Source organism: Mustela putorius, unplaced genomic scaffold, assembly GCF_011764305.1.
Source record: "Mustela putorius furo isolate JIRA1106 unplaced genomic scaffold, ASM1176430v1.1 tig00003942_pilon_pilon_pilon, whole genome shotgun sequence".
In the NCBI taxonomy this organism is placed as follows: Eukaryota; Metazoa; Chordata; class Mammalia; order Carnivora; family Mustelidae; genus Mustela; species Mustela putorius.
The window spans coordinates 3,044,972-3,068,621 of NW_025422087.1; the positions used below are offsets into that span (position 1 = coordinate 3,044,972).

Genomic DNA, 23,650 nt, shown 5'->3' on the forward strand with positions numbered 1-23,650 from the left:
TTGCCCTGCACTAAGCCTTGCGAATCTGACCTCACCTTCTCTCCTCCTTCTTCCCTAGTTCAGGCCTCTGGACCATTACAATAGCCTCACCTCTAAGTGGTCTTCCTGGTCACTCCTGTCCCTCCTGCTGTATCCTCCTGCCCCTGCCTCTCCCACTGTTACCAGAGTACCAAATCTCAGAGGCAAATGCAATTGTGGCACTTCCCCAACTCCTGACAGCAAGAAGAGGAGCCCACCATGGAGCCCACCATGGAAGGAACAGACACTCCTGGGCCAGCCTTCGGCTCCCAGGCTGCCCACAGCCCACAACCCAAACACTCCCACTCTGTTGTGTACCTCTATGCCTGTGCACCCCCAGCTCCCCTTCCACCCCTTTCCCTGTATTCATCTTGCCCAGTCATGGAATTTCTTCTTGGTTCTGATGGACGCTTCCATCAGAATGCTGCTCCAGGCTGGGCTGAGTAACCCCCTGACACCCAGGCCCTGTGCCTGTCTATGCGGAACACATTTGATGATATCCAAGACCCTCTGTCTGCTCTCTCACTGCCTATGAGCAAAAAATACTCCCTATGAGCACAGACTATGTGCTGCTACCCACCTGCAACTCCTCAGGGGCCAGCCCAGCATTTGGCTTATGGTAAGTACCTGGGAAGGTGAATCACACTGGAGGAAGTTTCCTTGATGATTAGGACCTCTGAGAGCCTCAGCTCCTATAGCCATGAGGAGCCAGGCCAGAAAATGGATGCAGCCACTCATTTTACAGACAAGAGAACTGACACGGGGCACCTGGGTGGCTCAGCTGGTTAAGCATCTGACTCTTGGTTTCAGCTCAGGTCGTGATCTCAGAGTTGTGAGATAGAGCCCTGCATTGGGCTCTGCACTCAGCATGGAGTCTGTTTAAGAGTCTCTCTTCCTCTCCCTCTGTCCCTCCCCATTGCTCTCTCTCTCTCTTTCTTAAATAAATAAGTAAATCATTTTTTACAAAAATCTTTAAAAAAATTTTTTTAAATCTTTTTAGAAAATCTTTTTAAAAATCTTTTTAAAATAAAAAATCTAAGATAAATAAATAAATCTTATTTAAAAAAATAAATTTGTTAAAAATCTAAAAATAATAATAAAAAAATAATCAATCACAAGAGGAAATTTGGAAAGAACCCAAATACATGGAGACTAAACAGCATCCTTCTAAAAAATGAATGGGTCAACCAGGAAATTAAAGAAGAATTGAAAAAATTCATGGAAACAAATGATAATGAAAACACAATGGTTCAAAATCTGTGGAACACAACAAAGGCAGTCCTGAGAATAAAATATATAGCGGTACAAGCCTTTCTCAAGAAACAAGAAAGGTCTCAAGTACACAACCTAACCCTACACCTAAAGGAGCTGGAGAACAAACAAAGAAAGCCTAAACCCAGCAGGAGAAGAGAAATCATAAAGATCAGAGCAGAAATCAATGAAATAGAAACTAAAATAAAAAATAAAACAGATCAATGAAACTAGGAGCTGGTTCTTTGAAAGAATTAATAAGATTGATAAACCCCTGGCCAGGCTTATCAAAAAGAAAAGAGAAAGGGCCCAATAAATAAAATCGTGAATGAAAGAGGAGAGATCACAACTAACACCAAAGAAATATAAACAGTTATAAGATCATATTATGAGCAACTCTACGCCAACAAATTCGACAATCTGGAAGAAATGGATACATTTCTAAAGACATATAAACTACCACAACTGAACCAGGAAGAAATAGAAAACCTGAACAGACCCATAAGCAGTAAGATTGAAACAGTCATCAAAAACCTCCAAACAAACAAAAGCCCAGGGCCAGACGGCTTCCCAGGGGAATTCTACCAAACATTTAAAGGAGAACTAATTCCTATTCTCCCGAAACTGTTCCAAAAAATAGAAATGGAAGGAAAACTTCCAAACCCATTTTATGAGGCCAGCATCACTTCGATCCCAAAATCAGACAAGGATCCCATCAAAAAAGAGAATTACAGACCAATATCCTTGATGAACACAGATGTGAAAATTCTCACCAAAATACTAGCCAATAGGATCCAACAGTACATTAAAAGGATTATTCACCACGACCAAGTGGGATTTATTCCAGGGCTGCGAGGTTGGTTCAACATCCACAAATGAATCAGTGTGATACAATACATTAATAAAAGAAAGAAGAACCATATGATACTCTAAATAGACGCTGAAAAAGCATTTGACAAAGTGCAACATCCCTTCCTGATTAAAACTTCAAAGTGTAGGGACAGAGGGCTCATACCTCAACATTATCAAAGTCATCTATGAAAAACCCACTGCAAATATCATTCTCAATGGAGAAAAACTGAAACCTTTTCCACTAAGGTCAGGAACACGGCAAGGATGTCCGTTGTCACCACTACTATTCAACATAGTACTAGAAGTCCTAGCCTTGGCAATCAGACAACAAAAAGAAATTAAAGGCACCCAAATCAGCAAAGAAGTCAAACTATCAGTCTTTGCAGATGATATGATACTATATGTGGAAAACCCAAAAGACTCCACTCCAAAACTGCTAGAACTTGTACAGGAATTCAGTAAAGTGTCGGGATATAAAGTCAATGCACAGAAATCAGTTGCATTTCTTTCCACCAACAACAAGACAGAAGAAAGAGAAATTAAGGAGTCAATCCCATTTACAATTGCACCCAAAACCATAAGATACCTAGGAATAAACCTGACCAAAGAGGCAAAGAATCTATACTCAGAAAACTATAAAGTACCCATGAAAGAAATTGAGGAAGACACAAAGAAATGGAAAAATGTTCCATGCTCATGGATTGGAAGAACAAATATTGTGAAAATGTCTATGCTGCCTAAAGCAATCTACACATTTAATGCAATCCCTATCAAAATCCCATCCAGTTTTTTCAAAGAAATAGAACAAATAATCCTAAAATTTATATGGAATCAGAAAAGACCTCGAATAGCCAAAGAAATATTGAAAAAGAAAGCCAAAGTTGGTGACATCACAATTCCAGACTTCAAGCTCTATTACAAAGCTATCATCATCAAGACAGTATGGTACTGGCACAAAAACAGACATATAGATCAATGGAACAGAATAAAGAGCGCAGAAATAGACCCTTAACTCTATGGTCAACTAATCTTTGACAAAGCAGGAAGGAATGTCCAATGGAAAAAAGACAGCCTCTTCAACAAATGGGGCTGGGAAAATTGGACAGCCGCATGCAGAAAAATGAAATTGGACCATTTCCTTACACCACACACGAAAATGGACTCAAAATGGATGAAGGACCTTAATGTGAAAAAGGAATCCATCAAAATCCTTGAGGAGAACACAGGCAGCAACCTCTTTGACCTCAGCCGCAGCAACTTCTTCGAGGAACATAGCCAAAGGCAACAGAAGCAAGGGCAAAAAAACCTACTGGGATTTCATCAAGATCAAAAGCATTTGCACAGCAAAGGAAACAGTTAACAAAACAAAAAGACAACTGACAGAATGGGATAAGATATTTGCAAATGACATATCAGATAAAGGGCTAGTGTCCAAAATCTATAAAGAGCTTAGCAAACTCAATACCCAAAGAACAAATAACCCAATCAAGAAGTAGGCAGAGGACAAGAACAGACATTTCTGCAAAGAAGACATCCAGATGGCCAACAGACACATGAAAAAATGCTCCACATCACTCAGCATCAGGGAAATAAAATAAATCAAAACCACAATGAAATACCACCTCACGCCAGTCAGAATGGCTAAAATTAACAAGTCAGGAAATGACAGATGCTGGCGAGGATGCGGAGAAAGGGGAACCCTCCTACACTGTTGGTGGGAATGCAAGCTGTTGCAACCACTCTGTAAAACAGTGTGGAGGTTCCTCAAAAATCTGAAAATAGAGCTACCCTATGACCCAGTGATTGCTCTACTGGGTATATACCCTAAAGATACAAACGTGGTGCTCCGAAGGGGCACGTGCACCCGAATGTTTATAGCAGCAATGTCCACAATAGCCAAAGTATGGAAAGAACCTAGATGTCCATCAACAGATGAGTGGATAAAGAAGATATGGTATATATATATATACAATGGAATACTATGCAGCCATCAAAAGAAATGAAATCTTACCATTTGCGACGATGTGGATGGAACTAGAGGGTAGTATCCTTAGTGAAATAAGTCAAGCGGAGAAAGACAACTATCAAATGATCTCCCTGATATAAATAAGCAAAGATGCAATATGGGGGGTTGGGGGGTAGGAAAAGAAAAAGTAAAGAAGATGGCATTTGGAGGGAGACAAACCATAAAAGACCTAATCTCAAAAAACAGATTGAGGGTTGCTGGGGGGAGGGGGGGAGGGAGAGGGTTGTGGGGATATGGACATTTTGTATGTGCTATGGTGAATGCTGTGAAATGTGTAAACCTGGCGATTCACAGACCTGTACCCCTGGGGATAAAAATACATTACATGTTTATAAAAAATTTTTTAAATTAATATAAATAAATAAATAAATATCAAAATTGCTATAAAAATTTAAAAATATAAAAAAATAATAAAAATAATGAAAGATCTAAAATAAATAAATCTTATTTTAAAAATAAATAAATCTTTTTAAAAATCTTTATTTAAAAATTTGTTTTAAAAAATAAAATATATATCTAATTAATAAATATTTATTTAATAAATAAATATTTTTAAAAATCTTTTTAAATAGATAAATCTTTGGCATGACATGACATGCCAAAATTTTGATGCATGGTAGGAAATAAGAAAAATAAGATACCGCTCGCCTGTACTAATCCAACAGAGACCAACAGCAGGGCGAAGCAGCTTCTTTCCCTTCTAGATGGAACAGGTTTTACAATAGGGACAGACCAAGCATTAATGCTACTTCTTGTGCTTCCCCAGACCCAACTGGAAAGTGAAGAACTGGAATCCAAGCCAAAGAAGGGGGTGAGGAGTGATTACTTCTCCCCACTGGACCTCCACAGCTGCCGCCCACAGAGAAGAGGTAGGTGTTCCCGGTTTAGACATGTGCCTTTTCTGGTTAGGTCTAAGAAGGGGCCGGCCCTGCCAGCATAAGCATCAGCACCCACATGAGCCGGGCATGCCTGCCACCTTGGGTTTTTTCTGTGGAGAGGCTGCCAGCCCTCCCCAACCCGATTAAAGGCTCAGTTGGTATGGATTGGCCATTATGAGAAAGAGTCAAGAAGACAGGGGCCTGGCAGCTTAAACATAGTGGGGGCAACCAGACATTCAGGAACTGAGTCCTTAAAGCACATATTTCTCAGGGCACCTGGGTGGCCCAGTAGGTTAAGCATCTGATTCTTGGCTTTATTTATTTATTTGACAGAGATCACAAGTGGGCAGAGAGGCAGGCAGAGAGAAAGGAGGAAGCAGGCTCCCTGCTGAGCAGAGAGCCTCATTTGGGGCTCCATCCCAGGACCCTGGGATCATGACCTGAGCCAAAGGCAGCAGCTTAACCCACTGAGCCATCCAGGCGGCCAAAGCACCCGATTCTTGATCTCAGCTCAGGTCTCGACCTCAGGTCATGAGTTTGAGCATACTGCTTTTAAAAAACAAATAAATAAATAAAACACATTGCTTAATGCTAGTCACGTACTTACACACATTTCAAACATAGCATTGGGATGCAAATTCAAACTGCCACATTTCTGCCAGGCTACCAGCATTATAGGAGGCCAACAGGCTTCCACTAATTCAGAAGATAGTCTGAGACCCAAGGGAAATCTTATTACAAAATGATTTTTGCCTCAAAATGTCCAGGCCCTGTCTAGGAAAGGTCCCTCAGTCCAGGACCCCAGCTTTTGAACCCAACTGCTGTGGATCGACCCCTCAATGTTCTTTTGGAGTGTTGGTGACACTGGGTTCTTCCCTCTTGTTAGCTGAGTAACCACAGGCAATATCATTACCATGAGTCAGATTCAGCACAACTCCGCCCACCAGAGAGAAACCGATAGAATCCCCTGTCATGGGGGATTTGTTAGTAAATATAAGTGCATCCATACCACGGAATACTACACAGTCATTTTTCTCAAGTTACTTATAAGGAATGATCTCCACAATGTATTGCTAAGTGCAAAGACCAAGATACACAATATAATGTGTATAGTACTGGTCATGCGAAAAGGAGGAAAAGAATGTTTATACGTGTATTCATATTATCTCTCAAAGACTACAAGAAACTGATAGCATTGGCTATCTCCTAGAAGGGGACCTACATGCACAAGGAACAGGACAGAAAGAAAACTATCAAGCTTTATACTTTAGAGTTTCAACAGTGTGAGTATATTATCTATCCACTATAAAGTTTCAAAGTGAGAAAAGTCACACAATATCAATAGGATTTAACAACCGGTGGGATAGAGGTAGGCAGGAGGAAAGGGAGAGGTAGAAGTCAACAACAACTCTGAGATCACTGTCTGGATAACTGGATTAGCTAAAATACAGACTCTAGAAGGAAAGGGAAGGTTTGGGGGAAGGAAAATAAATTCAAACTTGGACTGTCCAGCTGGAAATGCAAGAAATAACCAAATAGAGATGTTTAGAGCGGGAAACTGAAGACACATCAAGAGAGCTCAAGAGACAAGGTCGTATTTAAAATGTAGACTTGAAATATACAACGGAACAATACTCAGCCATGAAAAAAATGAAATCTTGCCATTTGCAATGCTAGAGGGTATTATGCTAGATGAAACAAGTCAATCAGAGAAAGACAATTATATGATTTCACTCATATGTAAAATTTAAGAAACAAAACAAAGGGGCTCCCGGGTGGCTCAGTGGGTTAAGCCTCTGCCTTCGGCTCAGGTCATGATCTCAGGGTCCTGGGATCGAGTTCCGCATCGGGCTCTCTGCTTGGCAGGGAGCCTGCTTCCTCCTCTCTCTCTACCTGCCTCTCTGCCTACTTGTGATCTCTGTCTGTCAAACAAATAAATAAAATCCTAAAAAAAAAAAAAAAAAAAAGAAACAAAACAGAGGAACATAGAGGAAGGGAGGGAAAAATAAAACAAGACAAAATCAGAAAGGAAGACAAACCGTAACTATAGGAAACAAACTGAGGGTTGCTGGAGGAAAGGGTGTAGGGGATGGGATAGCTGGGTAATGGGCATTTAGGAGGGCACATGATGTGATGAGCACTGGGTATTATACAAGACTAAGGAATCACTGAACTCTACCTCTGAAACTAATAATATACTATATGTTAATTAATTGAATTTAAATTTTAAAAATGTAGATTTGAAGAGGAGTCTGGGTGATGCAGTCAGTTAAGCATCCGATTCTTAGTTTCGGCTCAGGTCATGATCTTAGACATGAAATGGAGCCCCACGTTGGGCTCTGCACTTGGTGTGGAGTCTGCTTGAGTTTCTCTCGCCCTCTCCCTTTGCCCCTACCAGCCCCTCACTCACTCTCTCCCAAATAAAAAAATAAATTTTTTTAAAAAATGTAAATTTGGGGTCATCATTTCAGAAGGGATATAGAAAGCCATGAGAATGGGTGATAGACTGGTCTTCAGGTTGAAAGAAACAGAAACCTACTCAACCAGCTTTTAAAAATAAAAGGGGAAGAGAAATCTATTAGAATACACTACAGGGAAATCCAAGGCACAAGTGTGGCTGAATTAAAAAACATCCTCTGCATTCTAAGGGGGAAAAATTCTGATTCTGTAAGTTCAAAAAAGAAAAAAGGATGTTTTATTTAACCGTAGTTCCAAGTCATGAACACGGGACCCCACAAAAAGCTCTAAAGCCATCTCTACCCTTCAGTGAGAGCCTCACTTCAGCACCACACCCCACTTCTGAAAATTAGCAACAATTCACTTACAAGTCAGTGCAGCCCAAAAATCCAAGCTTCTCACAACTGTCAACAAGAACAGTGCTTGCTTGGTTCTGAAAAACAGTGCAACACAGTTCTCCTTGACTGAGCAAGTAATAAGTTCAATACATGCCCAGAAAGAGAATGCTGTGTTCTCTTCCTAAAATACTTTTGTTTCTCTTTACCACCCCCCTTTCAGCTCAACTTGCTTCTGTTTGTCTTGATTCACATATGGATTCCAGCCATCTGTCAACAAGTTGTTCCCTGACAGCTCCAAGCTTCCAAGGTCCTCAGAGTCCCTGTCCCAGAGAACCTGACAACATGAGGAAAAGACACAGGTATGATTCTATTTAGCTGAGTTTAGATCACATGCCCAACACTTAACCAACCATAAGGCAAAGAGGATAGAGAACTCTCCTTGGCCAAACCCAAGTCAAATGTGCTGGTAGTTACTGTCCATTTACCATCTCCTAGATCAGGTCTCCATCCTCGCCTGTCCTGTTCAGGGCAGCAGTTGCTGACTGCGATGACTGCATCACCCAGATGCCCTTGCCAGCTGGCTTCCAGGTGGGCGTGGTCAGCAGGAGGCACTGGGAGGCACCCATAGAGCTGCAGAGAAAGGTGAGAGTATTTCTTCCCTGCTCCCTGCTTGCTTCAGGTTGCAAAATGTAAGCAGATCTCTCTCTCTACAGCTATTGCTGAGCACTGATTTTATAAAACTGGAGCTCTCGCTGGGTACTGGTCATAACATAACATTGTTTCCTCTTTCTCCTTCAGACTGAGGGATGAGACCGGCTTCTTGCTGTTGGTTCTCTCAGCCCTGCCAACACCTCTCCCTTCTTTAAAATCTCCTCCATCGATCTGTGTGAATGGAATTCTGTTTCTAACAAAGACTACAACTGTTCATCACTACAATGGAAAGGGCTATCTCTCCTCAAAGAAAGGAGTACTGAGCAGACAAAAATACACCTCCAGAGCTCAAGGGAGCTACCTGAGTGGCAGGAGAGGCCAGCTTAGGATAGGGCCTGCATCTAAGGGGCAAGAGAAAAGAGATAATCTTTGGGGGAAGGGGTGAAATTCAAAGGAGTTATGGGAACAGTGAGAAGGTAACTGTGGAAATAGCCCAAGAAAGAGAAGTAAATTTCAAGTAAGTTGCAAGTGCCCTAGTTGAGTGGAATGAGGACTATGAAGAAGTTGCTGCACTTATTGATGAGAAAGTTATTGCTAACGTTTGAACAAAGTCTCAGTAGGATGGTGCGGCAATTTTTCAAACATGCCCCCTCCCATTTTTTTTTGTATTTTTCCCATGACAGGTGTATCTATGCCCTTTCCCCTTGAACCTGGGCTGGCTTATGACTGCTCTGATGAATAGAGTATATATAGCAGAAGAGATACTGCATGGCTTCTGAAAGTAGGTTGGAAAATGCCGTGCAATTGAAGCTGGTCTCCTTGGGGTGCTCACTTTGGGTGAAACCAGACCCCATGTGGAAATTCAACCATGCTGAGGCTGCTGTGCTGGAAGCCATGAGTGCGTGCCCCAGGTGACAGGTAAGGTGAACCTCCACCTGACAGCCAGCCAGCATCTCCCAGCAGCCACCTGAGTCAGTCACTGTGGACATCCGCCCTGTCAAAGCCTTTGGATGGTGGTAGCCCCAGCAGGTATCAGATGGCAGCTACATTAGAGACCCCAAGCAGGAGCTGCCATCCAGCCCTTCCCCAACTCTCATTCCACAAAATCATGTGCAGAGTTAAATGGTTGGTGTTTTAGGTTGCTAGGTTTGGAGGGTAATTTGTTACACAGCAAAAATGATGAACAGATTTTGGCACCGGAAGTGAAGTACTTTAGGCAGGTGGTACTGGCTTTGGGACTGGAACCATGTGACGTGTAAAGGCTCTGAGGAGACCTAGTGAAAGTGAGATGTACCTTAAGGAGGCTGTCAGTGATGGCTTAAAGGAAAATGAGGGAAATGTTATTGGAAACAAAAGGAAAGCAGACTCTTGTAATAAAATGGCCAATGGTTTAGCAAACTTTCACCTGTACTAATGTGGAAAATCAAAAACATATTTGATGAGCTGATTAATCTGGCTAAGGAAGTTTCCAGGCAGAATATTAAAAAAAAAAATAAAAAACCTGGGTATCATAAGGTCTAGACAGAGAAAATTATCTAATAGGAAAAAAGGTACTATTCCATTTCAAGCAGAATTTACAGAAAATATAAAAGAACTAGAACTTTATGGTTCAAAAATAAAACTAGTTCTAATCTCTATATCTCTTACCAGAAAATTCTCAAAGTAGGAAAGGACATCACAGAAAATATTAAGCCCAGGGCACTGATGGGAAAACATCTTCGGGTAAAAATGAGGCCAAGTGTGTGACTACAACATGCTTTGTTGAGACCTCAGGAAGTTTTTAAATGGTGCTTTCACTGACCCTTTAAGACATACAATCTATTAAGGATTGTAAGGTTTTGCCTGTAGGCTGTATTTTCTAAAAAATAGAGATTGTAGGAACCATAAAGGCACTATCTCACTCAGAAAACTTACAGATAGCCCAAGGTAGAGAGGACTTATCTTGAAGAGATTTGAGGACATGTCTTTTGTCTAATGCAGTGGATTATGAATTGATACAAAGGAATTGTATCAGCTTTGACTTGAAGGGACAGAGACAGTACAAAATGAAGAGAGGCTTTTTCCACAATGAGGCACAACCTCACACCAGTCAGAATGGCTAAAATTAATCACTCAGGAAATGACAGATGTTGGCAATGATGCAGAGAAAAAGGAACCTCCTACACTGTTGGTAGGAATGCAAGCTGGTGTAGCCATTCTGGAAAACAGTATGGAGATTCCTCAAAAAGTTGAAAATAGAGCTGCCCTATGACCCAGCAATTGCACTACTAGGGATTTACATCAAAGGCATAAATATCATGATCTGAAGGGGCACGTGCATGTCAGTGTTTATAGCAGCATTATCCACAAGAGCTAAACGATGGAAAGAGCCCAGATGTCCACTGACAGATGATGGGTAAAGAAGAGTTGGTACATATACATATACAGTGGAATTCCACTCAACCACCAAAATCTTGCCATTTCCAATGAATGAATGAAGATGGAACTAGAGGGTATTATGATAAGTGAGATAAGTCAGAGAAAGACAGTTACCATATGCTCCACTCATATGTGGAATTTAAGAAACAAAACAGAGGATCATAGGGGAAGAGAGGAAAAAATAAAATAAGACAGAGAGGGAGACAAACCATAAGAGACTCTTTATCCCTCAAACTGAGGGTTGCTAGAAGGTAGGGGGTGTAGGAATGAAATAACTGGGTGATGGACATTAGGAGAGCACGTGATACAATGAGCACTAGGTATTATATACAATTGATGAATCACTGTCCTCTATCTCTGAAACTAATAATAGATTATATGTTAATTAACTGAATTTAAATTTTAAAAAAATAAAAGAGGCTTTTAGGCATCCCATCCACCAACTTTTCGGTTATTTTATTTTTAGAGAGGGAAATGAAGGGAGGGGTAGAAAGAGAGCACGGAACCCAACACAGGGCTTGATCTCACAGCCCTAAGATCATGACCTGAGCTGAAATCAAGAGCCAGACATTTAACCAACTAATTCACCCAGGTGTCCCAAACATGGGCCACTTTTTAAAGGAAAAAGGAATAATGACTTTGAGCAGCGAACTAGGAATCCAAAGAGCCAGCCAAAGCCACAGCAATAACTTCCAGAAAATAGGACTCAGCTCTAAATAGGGGACTAAAAACATGTATCCAGATGGATTTCAGAATGGCTACATCCCAGTGACTAATGTGTGCCTCACATTTTCTTTTGTTTTTTGTTTTTTTGTTTTGAGAGAGAGAGAAAGAGCAAGAGAGTGTGAGCAGGGCAGAGGGGCAGAAGAAGAGAAGGAATCCTAAAGGCCCCACACTCAGAGTGGAACCACACACAGAGCTTGATCTCACAACCCTGAGATCATGACTTGAGCCAAATCAAGAGTCTGATGCCTAACTGTCTGAGCCACCCAGGCACAACCTTCCATTTATTTTTCTGATAGTAGTGTCAATACAATTAACCCATACTTGACATTTTAGTTTAGGTGAATGGAAAGCAAATCACAGATCTTCATATTGAGAGGAACTATACTCAAGGAACCTCATTCAAAAAGCCTCTTCTGCTTGGGGACCTGACTTCAATGACAAGATCCTGACCCAGACCCTGATGCTATAATGGGAAAGAACAAGTATTCTGCATGTAGGAAAAATGCAAATAATCTACGACCAGAAGGTGAACTGTGGCAGTTTTAAAACATAGTCCCAAAATTCTTTGACACTCCTCTCATTGAGAAATGGAGTCTATGTCCCCTCCCCATGGATCTGGGCAGGATGATGATGGTTCAGTCAGTACAGGACAGTATAAGTAAACGCTGTGTGACTTCTGGTGCTGCAGGGAAAGACCATGTAGCATCTTCCTGGACCTCCGGCCAACACTTTCTCTGGGGGAAGCTGGCTACCATGATTATCCTGAGCCTGCCTGCCATGCTGGAGAGACCATGTGGACGTGTTCCAATAGACAGACCCAGCTGAGCTTTCAGACAACAGTCAGCAGCAACTGCCGGCCATGTGAGTGAGCCATTCTGGATGCCTGCCCAACCAAGCCTTCATCCCCAGCCAACACCCTCTTGCAACTGTGAAAGACCCAAAGAAGAACTGCACAGCTAAGCCCTCCTCAAATTGCTGACTCACAAAATTGTGAACAAAATAAAATGATGGTTGTTTTAAGCTACTCTGTTTGAGGTACTTCCCACATGGCAGGAGTAACTGGAGCAAACGGGACCAGTTTAAACCAGATTACACAAGAGTAGAAATTGATGAATGGTGAAGATACTGAAGCAACTTGAGAAATTTAGCAGGGAAGGAAAGGAAAAAATACAACATAGTGATGTGGGGGGCAAGCTGACTTCAGAGAAGTTTCTTCTAGGATGGGAGAGTGGAGCCAATGGAGAGAAAGAGTGTGAAGATGTAAGAGTCATCCTCAGAGAGGTCTGGCATGACCAGGTCAGATGGACAGAGCCTTGGGTGGAAGGCAGTGCAGTTTCTGCTTGTACAGTCCAAGGACGAAGGGGAAGATAGGTCTGTCTGTGAAGACCTGTCCTGGGATCGAGCCCCGCGTTGGGCTCACTACTCAACAGGGAGCCTGCTTCCCTCCTCTCTCTGGCTGCCTCTCTGTCTGTCAAATAAATAAATAAAATCTTTAAAAAAAAAAAAACAAATATAAGAGTCACAGTTTGTTTGTTTTTAAACTTAGCTCTCCAGGGGCGCTTGGGTGGCTCAGTCAATTAAGTGCCCAACTCCTGGTTTTGGCTCAGGTCATGATCTCAGGATCATGAGACTGAGCCCCACATCAGGCTCTGCACTCAGTGCAGAGTCCGCTTGAAATTTCTCCCTCTCCCTCTCTCTCTGCCCCTCACTGTGCTTGTGCTCTCTCTAATAAATAAACAAAACCTTTAAAAAAAAATAAGCTCTACACCCAATGTGGAGCTTGAATACACAACCCCAAGATTGAGAGTCACATCTATCTACTTAGCCAGCCAGGTGCCCCTGGATTGGGGCACAATACAGTGGATTGTTTGAAAGTCTGCTAAAAAAAGAAACCAAGTACTAAAATCCTCTCCTTCACTCTACAAAGCTATTAAGCTACCTGTTCCACATCCGAGTCAAAAAGTTGAAGTTTACTCTCTGGAGAGAATAAAACAGACTGTCTTGAACTAAAGACATGAGGCAAAGTGGAGGGAGACCAAACACTAAGAAAATGAAACAAACCAGGAATACAAATTGGCACAGCCACTGTGAAAAATAGTATGGAAACTCCTCAAAAAAATTAAAAATAGAAATATCATATGATCTAGTAATTCCACTACTGGATAGTAAAGGAAAATAGTAGTTCAAAAAGATATACACACCCCTATGATTACAGCAGCATTACTTACAATAGCCAAGATAAGCAAGCTGCCCAAGTGCCCACTCATAAATGAACAGATAAGGAAGAGGTGGTATATATAGAAAATGAAATATTGCTCAGCCATAAAAAAGAATGAGATTTTGCCATTTGCAACAACACAGGTAGACCTAGAGGGTATTATGCATGCTAAGTAAAATAAGTCCGTCAGAGAAAGACAAACACCGAATTATTTCTCTTATCTGTGTAATCTAAAAAAATGAAACAAACAAACAAAAAGCAGAAATAGACCCAGAAGTATAGAGAACAAACTGATGGTTGCCAGAGGGGTTGGGCAAAATGAATGAAGGAGAGTGGGAGATACAGGCTTCCATTTATGGAATGAATAAGTCAGAGGGATGAGAGGTACAGGATAGAAAATACAGTCAGTGGTATTGTAACAGCATTGTATGGTGACAGATGGTAATTGCATTTGTAGTGAGAAGAGCATCCCATATAGAGCTGCTGAACCACTGTGTTGAACACCTGAAACTAATGTAACTTCCTGTTGTCAACTATACTTAAATATAAATAAATAAATAGGAAAAAGTAAGAAACAGGTAAAAATCAACTTAGAGGAAATAGTTCGTGCAAGGAGAGAGGTTTTAAAAGTTAACAGGAATATCCATAAAGAGACTAGAAAAGATACTTCACCCACAAAACAGGATGTTATTTCAAATGGAAAATTCAGAGAACAATAAGAACTACTGAAAATTTTCTAGGGGTGCCTGGCTGTCTGTCAGTGGAGTATACAGCTCTTGATCTCAGGGCTGCTGGTTTAAGTTCCATGTTGGGTGCAGAGATTACTTAAAAGTAAAATCTTAAAAAAAAAAAATTCTAAATATAATAGCAAAAATGAAAATCCCAGAAGAATAAATGGATTTAAAAATCGGGAAAACCGGGACGCCTGGGTGGCTCAGTTGGTTGAGCAGCTGCCTTCGGCTCAGGTCATGATCCCGGCGTCCTGGGATCGAGTCCCGCATCAGGCTCCTTACTCCGCGGGGAGCCTGCTTCTCCCTCTGACTCTGCCTGCCACTCTGTCTGCCTGTGCTCACTCTCGCTCTCTCTCTCTGACTAAATAAAAAATAATAATAATTTAAAAAAATAATAAATAAATAAAAATCGGGAAAACCTCCCCCAAAAAAATAGACCAAGAAAATCAAAGATACAGAAATAAAGCAAAAAAAAAAAAAAAGTTTTTTAATTAGAGTACCAATCTAGGAGGTACCATATCTTAATAATGGACTTTCAGGGGTGGGCAGGGATGGTGGGGAAATACTCAGCAACGAAATAATTCAAGGAAATTTCCCATGACTAAAGGACACGAGTTTCTTGATGGAAAATGCTTCCTAATGCCATATGAAGACAGACCCATACCAAACCACAGTAATGAAAACTTTCAGAATAGTAGGGACAAGTTGAAGATTTCACGAAGATAAATAAATACATCAAACATAAAAGATCAGAAATCAGGGACGCCTGGATGGCTCAGTTGGTTGAGCTGCTGCCTTCGGCTTGGGTCGTGATCCCGGCGTCCTGGAATCAAGTCCCGCATCAGGCTCCTTGCTCGGTGGGGAGCCTGCTTCTCCCTCTGCCTCTGCCTGCCATTCTGTCTACCTGTCGTGCTCGCTCTCTCCCCCTCTCTCTCTCTGATAAATAAATAAAATCTTAAAAAAAAAAAAGATTAAAAAAAAAGATCAGAAATCAGAATGGCTTTGGATTTCTCAAATACTGATTGGAAACAATGAAGCAATGCATTCAGATTCTGAAATTTTCTCCCAACTGAGATAATTATACTCAAATTATCAATAAAGCATGGAAGTAGAATAAAGTCATTTCAGCATGTTGGCTTAACCAGCTTTTACTGCATAATGAACAACCACAGGCTCTTGCATACACAATATGCATTTGGGGTGGGGGGGCAGTGGGTGGAGAGGCACAGGGAAAGGAAGAGAGAATCTTAAGCTCTAGGTGTGGAGTCTGACACCGGGCTCAGTCTCACAACCCTGAGATCATGACTTGAGCTGAAACCAAGAGTGGGACACTTAACCAACTGAGCCTCTGAGGTGCCCCACGATATGCATTTTTATTCTTGTTCACATGTCTGTGGATTAGCAGAGATGACTCCCCTCTAGGCTCTGAGTCTGCAGGTCAGCTGGTGAGGCTCCAATCCATGTGTAAAAACTGACAATTAACCTAAGCAAAATTACAATATAATTGTGTGTGGAGAAGAGGGGGTGGAGAGGTGAATACAGATAGCGGAGCAGAAGAAAGCTCACTCCTTACTCCCGGCGCTGGCAGAGCACAGTAGTTAAGGGCATAAACTGTAGAGCCAGATCATGAAGCTTTGAATTCCAACTCAGTCATTTCTGGCATGTAGGACCTTGGGCAAATTACTAAATCTTTCTGTGCTTTAGTCTCCTCATCTGTAAGACAGCATTAGTAATCATACCCACTTCCCAGAGTGATTATGACCATTCAAGAAATTAATATATGGGGAGTACCTAGAGAACTGCCTGGCAAATACTAAGTGTTAGGAGTGATTGCCATTATTATTGATCATGGTGGAGAACCAATAGAAAATGCCCATGCTGAAAAGATAACCAAGAAGTAACCATTCCATTATAGTATTTACAGACATAGATGTAAATACCAAAATAACTAGCTAGGAAGTGAAAATGGTTGCCTCTGTGGAAAAGAGGAAGAAAGGAAGGACTGGGAGCTCCTGTTTTTCAATGAAACTAGAGAAGTGGCTGATTCTTATGTACGTTATAACTTTGAGAAAGATTAAAAAATAAACAAAGATGGAATGAGAGAAGATGCCAAGCCACGCATGAGGAAAACAACCCTTACATTTCTTTGACGGTGGAAGGGCAAAATGGTTCTCCGATGTTAGAAGTGGAAGGCGAACATCAAAATATTGAGTTCCTGCAGCACCCCGAAGGTGTCTACAGAAGAAAAAACTTTTGAATTTTCTCCTAACCCAAGAAACAATAATGTGTTTATAACTAGAAAAACAACAGTTGAGTTCAGATGTTGTAATTCCTGTAGCATAATATTCCCTATTATTATTTTTTTTTTCCTTTCTGGCATCTTTATTTTTCTATCTGGTACATGAACAAAGTGAACGTGGTCAGAAAAGACAGCTGCACTGAAACACTTGAGCCGATGGTAAAACGGAGGGCGCGTGGACATGGAAGGGCGGGGTGGCAATTCCAGACCAGCTTCCCCCAGAGGGCTTGTGCGCCAAGCCCGCGACCAGAGGCTGCTCTGGGCAGGACCGTGCAGTGCATCTCTGGTGAGGAGGGACAAGAAGGACCAGTCACAACAGGGACTACAGCCGGGCATGAGTTTATTGGCTTCTGGCCTCTCGCTCCTGCTTGATGAAGTTGATTAGCCCATTGGTGGAAGAGTCATGAGAGGTCACTGGGCTACTCCCGTCAAGCTCGGGCTTGATTTTCTTGGCCAGCTGCTTTCCTAGCTCCACCCCCCACTGGTCAAAGCTATTGATGTCCCAGATGATACCCTGAACGAAGATCTTGAGCTCATACATGGCAATCAAGGCTCCCAGAATGAATGGCGTGAGCTTGGTGAATACAATGGAGTTGGTTGGGCAATTTCCTTCAAAGACCTTGTGTGGCAACAGCTTCTCCAAGGCCTCTGGACTCGTCCCTGCAGCCTGCAGCTCCTTCCGGGCCTCCTCTGTCGACTTCCCCTTCATCAGGGCCTCCGTCTGGGCCAAAAAGTTGGCCAGGAGGATCTTGTGGTGCAAACCCTGGTCGTAGGGCAGCATGGCCTGCATCTCGCACCCAAAGCAGTTGATGTACCAGATGCCCAGCATGGCCAGGATGACACGTGCGTTCTTCTCCAGGGGCATCGTACGGAAGTGCTGGTCCATCCAGTGAGCCCCTGAGAGCAGCTGCTCAAAGTTGTCAAATCCCACATGCAGTGCGATGGAGAGTCCAATGGCTGACCACAGCGAGTAACATCCTCCTACCCAATCCCAGAACTCGAACATATTTTGAGGGTCAATCCCAAACTCCGTCACTTTGGACGTGTTGGTAGACAGGGCAACAAAGTGCTTTGCAACTGCAGAAGGGTCCTTGGCCGACAGGAGAAACCACTCCTTTGCCATCTCTGCATTCGTAATGGTCTCCTGGGTGGTAAAGGTCTTGGAGGCAATGATGAACAGGGACAACTCAGGATTCAGGGTGGCCAGAGTTTTGGCGATGTGGGTCCCGTCGATGTTGGAGACAAACCAAACCCGGGGACCTCCTGAAGAGTACGGCTTAAGGGCTTCGGTCACCATGAGGGGTCCCAGGTCAGAGCCGCCAATGCCGATGTTAATGACGTCCGTGATGGACTTGCCCGAGTACCCCTTCCATTCGCCACTGCGGACGCGCTGACAGAAAGACTTCATCTTCTCCAGGACCCTGTTGACCTCTGGCATCACATCCTTGCCATCCACCAGAATGGGTGTGTTTGACCGGTTTCGCAAGGCCACATGCAGCACTGCCCGTTCCTTTGTGAAGTTGGTCTTCTCGCCACTGAACATGCGATCCCGGGCAGCCTCCACGCCCCTACTTGGCCAGGTCCACCAGCATCTGCATCACAGTGTCAGTCACAAGGTTTTTTGAGTAATCCACCAGAATATGCCCATGGCTGGTGTTCAGGTTCAAGCTGAAGTGGCTGAAGCGTTCCTTGTCCCCTTTGAAAAGACAGCGCAAGTTGAGGTCAGAGCCGAGCTCGCGGTACCATTTCTGCAGCTTCTGGAACTGCAGATTCTGGATGAGCACGGCCATGACGACAGCAGTGGGATGCACTGGCTTGGACGAGCTCGGAGGAGGAAGAGGGGCTATTTCCTATTATTTAATGCACTGCACCAGTCCTCCTTTCCATCTTCTAGTCATTTGTGGCACATCACTACATCTGAATATTCATAGGCACGATGCATTTTTTTTTCCAAATTAAGCCACTGCATATTAGAACTTCAAATAAATTTGGGAGCTTAAAACCAACTGATTCTTTTAAAGTTTCCTCCTTTTTCAGGGCACCTGGCTGGTTCAGTCAGTGGAACATGCGACTCTTGATCTCAGGGTTGTGAGTTTGAGCCCCAGGCTGGGTGTAGAGATTGCTTAAAAATAAAATCCTTAAAAAAAAAAATAAAATAGGGGAGCCTGAGTGGCTCTGTCAGTTAAGCACCTGCCTTCAGTTCAGGTCATGATCCCAGGACATAGGGTTAAGTGCTGTGTAGGGTTCCCTGCTCAGTGGGGAGCCTGCTTCTACCTCTGCCCCTCCCTCCGCTTGTGCTCACTCTCTCTCTCTCTCTCTCTCAAATAAGTAAAATCTTAAAAAAAATAAAGCCCACATAGGGCTCCTGGCTCGAAGGGAGTGTGCTTTTCCCTCTCCCTCTGCCTACTACTCCCCACCCCCACTTGTGCAAGCTCTCTCTCCATCAAAGAAAGAAATAAAATCTTTTTAAAAATAAACAAATAGGGGCGCCTGGGTGGCTCAGTGGGTTAAGCCGTTGCCTTCAGCTCAGGTCATGATTCAGGGTCCTGGGATCGAGTCCCGCATCGGGCTCTCTGCTCAGCAGGGGCCCTGTTTCCCTTCCTTCTCTCTCTGCCTGCCTCTCTGCCTACTGTGATCTCTCTCTGTCAAATAAATAAATAAAATCTTTAAAAAAAAATAAATAAAAAATAAAAATAAACAAATAAAAATAATAAAATAAAAGTAAAATGTCTTCCTTTTTCAACAATGCCATTCTCCTACAACTTTCATTTTCTTAGTAGTTTTGTTTTTATCAATCAAAATAAACAAATGGGCAATCAATACCTAAAAAAAACTTGTTACAAAAAAAAAAAAGAAAAGCATCCAACAAAGTCAAGATTTGAAACCTTTCCATATAAAATTAATACTACAGAACAGTAGTCTGACAAAAACATATGTAAATATGTGTAGGATTTTTAAAGTGGGAACTTCAATTGAAAATGAAAAAAATACAAAACAAAAACTAGTAGAAATAAAACCAAAGTAGGCCTGTTTTTAGTAGGAACATTAGAAATCTTAAAAATAAAAAAACAAGCATTAAAATAAAATTTGCAACAGATGGGATTAAACTCTAGACCCAACAGAGTCAAAGATAAAGTCAGTGAACTGAAAACAGAGTAGTGAGAAATTAATTCAGAATGCAGTACTGAAAGGCAATACAAAAAATAATGAGAACTAAAGAGGCCTTGAGATAAGATTGAGAGATTCGAAGAAATGTCTCAGAGTGGTTCCAAAATAAAAGAATAAAGGGCACGACAAAGAAGAAACACTTGAAGAAATAAAGTTTTCAGAGTTGAGGAAATATGTTCTCGTGCATGTTGCATACCAAGCAGGAAAAATAGAACAATAAATTCCACACAGAGAAACATTACAGTGAAACAACATTAAGGATGAAAAGACAACTATAAAAGCCGCGATAGGAAAAAAGATACATTATCTACCTAGGAATTACAACAGACTTCTTATCGGAACAGTACATGCTAGAAGGTAATGAGGTAATACCTTTGAAAGTGCTGAGAGAAATGACTGTAGGTACTCCCAGTATCTATGGAGGAGTAAACCAAGACACTGCTAGGCTCAGTAAATCTCTCAAGATTCTATCAGTGGGATTCAAACCCAGACAGTCTCAGCTTCACCATCCACATTGTTAGCTATGAACCTGCCATGCATTTATAAAATATATGGGAAAACTTACATAATAAAAGAAACAATTCACCAAGCAACAGCTAGGCTAAATATTTAACAGGAAACATGAGTAAATCATGCTACAGTTACACAACAGAACACTAAAAAGCAACTGCAATTAATAAATTGTATCTACACCCTTCCACAGGGGTGTGCCTCAAAAATAAAATGTGCCATCAACCAGGAATGTGTGCGTAGGCCTCTGAATCCTTCAACTACAGAATTAAAAGATTGCTAAGAAGCATTGAAGGTAGATGTTAAATATTTTTCTCCTGAAAAATTTCCTCCTGGAAAATTGACCCGTCACATCTTTTTCAACAATTTTGAGATCTGAATGAGAGAAAGAAATACAAAAAAAAAACAGTCTGTTTGGACCAAGAATTTTTAAGGCATCTGAACGTCTGAAGGAGCTAGCAATCTGATCACACTTGTAGAGCAGATGGGAGCAAGGGAAGCTCAGAGTAAATTCAAAACCCAGATCCTATTTATAACATCTCTTCCCAGCCTTTTGGCCAGAATCACTTATATATGATTAGTGATTAATACCCATTGATTCTTCTGTTGACATATGAGAGATATGCAATAAGATCATCTTACAGTTGTCAGGAGCAAGGAGAGGGGGAAACGGAGAGCCAAGTGAAGTGTATTCTTTAAGGAGTTATATTAGAAAGCTAAAAATGCTTGATTACAGCCATCAGTAAGATGAGCTGTCATGGGGATGCCTCAGGGGCTCAGTTGGTTAAGTGTCTGCCTTTGGCTCCAGTCATGATCCCAGAGTCCTGGGATCAAGCCCCACCAAGCAGGGAACCTGTTTCTCCCTCCACCTAATGCTCCCTCGGCTTATTCTCTCTCTGACAAGTAAATAAAGTTTTTTTTTAAGATTTTATTTATTTTATTTATTTGTGAGAGACAGAGAGTGAGAGAGAGCACACAAAGCGGGGAGGGACAGAGAGAGAACATAATCTCCACTGAGCAGGGAGCCCAATGCAGAGCTCAATTCCAAGACTCTGAGATCATGACCTGAGCCAAAGGCAGCCACTTAACCAATTAAGCCACCCAGACGCCCCAATAAATAAAGTCTTAAAAAAAAAAAAGATGACCTCACATTGTGAGACAATCCTCAGAATCTCAAATTTGTTTAAATGACAGATATTGCTGTGATATCCCCAGGTGGCCTGAAGACAGGCAACAAATGTTAAATATGGTAGCTTTCACCGAACAATTTAATGACTAGATAAATAAATACAACTCTTGAATTCAAAAAGGCAATCTTACGTTTGGATAGCTGACACTATTCTATTAACCCCCTCCAGACTGGTCTCCCTGTCTGGAGCCTCGTCTCCTCAATGCCCATGTTGAGTACCAGGGCTAAAATGACACATCTTCTCCTGGCACCACACACCGCAAATAACGTCTGTGTTCTCAGCTATACTGACATTTCGGTCATGGCAGGGTCAGTGTTACTCATCTTTAGGGCTCTGAAGTTTATGCTTGGCTATACGGGGGGGTTCAGAAAGTGTTTGACAAATGAACAAAACCCAGAAAGACCTTTTTATAATGCAATACTACAGAATGCTAGTAGGTGGCGCCATGTTTTCTTCTTGAGCTGAAGGAAAAAAATCTCCAGATACTTGAGGAGAGAAACTCAAGAGCACAGGAGTATTTAGACTCCAGAAGCAGCCTTACTCATTGGTACAGTCACACGGGTACCTGGGAAAAGATACACCTGTACAGATGTATTATCCAAAGGGCCCCTATGAGAACCTAGCTGTTAATAAAAATTCCCTTCTGGGAAGTCCCTCTGCAAACTGTTAAGAGGCAGAATTTAATTTATGCCATTATGTGGGATCGGTGACTCTTTCCATGGTTAATTTTAGAAACGTGAACATGTCCTTTATAAAAAGTTGTGTCTAAATTGCCACCTAATGAAATTACAAGAAAACTATGCACAGACCTAAAGTAATCTGAGTATGAAAATTCCTTACATTTAGAAGTAAGAAAAGTTATAACTGTCTAACCTGAGGAACCTAAGGGGAATGATTCTGAAGCATCTGCAAATACATGAAAGTTCTAAAATTTGCCTTTGGTGCCAAGGAGATATCTATCTACACTGATATGTAAATTCTCTATATTTCCTGGAAAAATCTAAAGCCTGGATAATTAATGAATTACTCAACTCATATGTACCCAGGGATTAAGTGTTATGTGAACCAGTTTTTAAATCCTTTCAGGAAGGAGAGAATTCTAAATGTTTAAAAAATTGTTGGAGGGCTTAGTAGCCAGGGAACAATTCAATTTAACAAACATTTATTCAACACCCCCTACCAGGCACAGGGTTAGTTTTTAAGTAACCTCTGTAAAATATAATTAGTTTTATTTTTTAGCTGTAAAAACACTTGTGCAGCATTGGAATATTAAAAATTGAAAATGAGAGTTCCCATAATACAGCACTGCAGTGTACTTTAATCTGATTTCTTCCCTAGAGACTTTTTAAAATCTGTATTTTGGGGATGCCTGGTTGGCTCAGTTAGTTAAGCATCTGTCTTCAGCTCGGGTCATGATCCCCGGCCCCCATGAGGCTCTTTGCTCAGCGGGGAGCCTGCTTCTCCCTCTGCCTATCATCCCCCTGCTTGGTCGCTGTGTCTCTCTCCCTCTCTAACAAGCAAATAATTTTTTTTTTAATCTTTAAAAATAAAAAAAGATTAAAAAAATAAAACCGGTATTTTCAAACTTCACCACATACAACTTTTTTTCCACCCAGTATTTTAACAAAATTATTTCACATGTTACTAAAAAAAGCTTTCTAAACAAAATTTTTATTGTCACATAAGAATATACAGAATTTTAAGGCTTTGCTACCTGTTGTCAAATGGATCTACAGAAAGATTGCATCAATTCCCATTCCCATTAAAAAAATATCAAAATGCTCACCTCTATGCCTCTTCCTACTAGATATTAAGATTCCTTTAAATGCTTGCCAAAATGATTTGCAAGGTTTGTTATCTTGGAGTTTTTCCCCATTTTCAATCTTAGAAGAGAGTTAACATTTTTCATACGCTTAATT

General features: G+C 41.6%; 1 protein-coding gene across 1 annotated transcript; it reads right to left on the bottom strand.

The window, feature by feature from the left end:
- Positions 1-16,922: 16,922 nt before the first annotated feature.
- On the bottom strand, positions 16,923-18,653 carry LOC101687124 (glucose-6-phosphate isomerase-like). Its single transcript, XM_045069630.1, is given in 2 exon segments — positions 16,923-18,434; positions 18,436-18,653. Coding segments are annotated over 2 exon segments (1,449 nt in total). The 3' UTR covers positions 16,923-17,203.
- Positions 18,654-23,650: the final 4,997 nt, after the last annotated feature.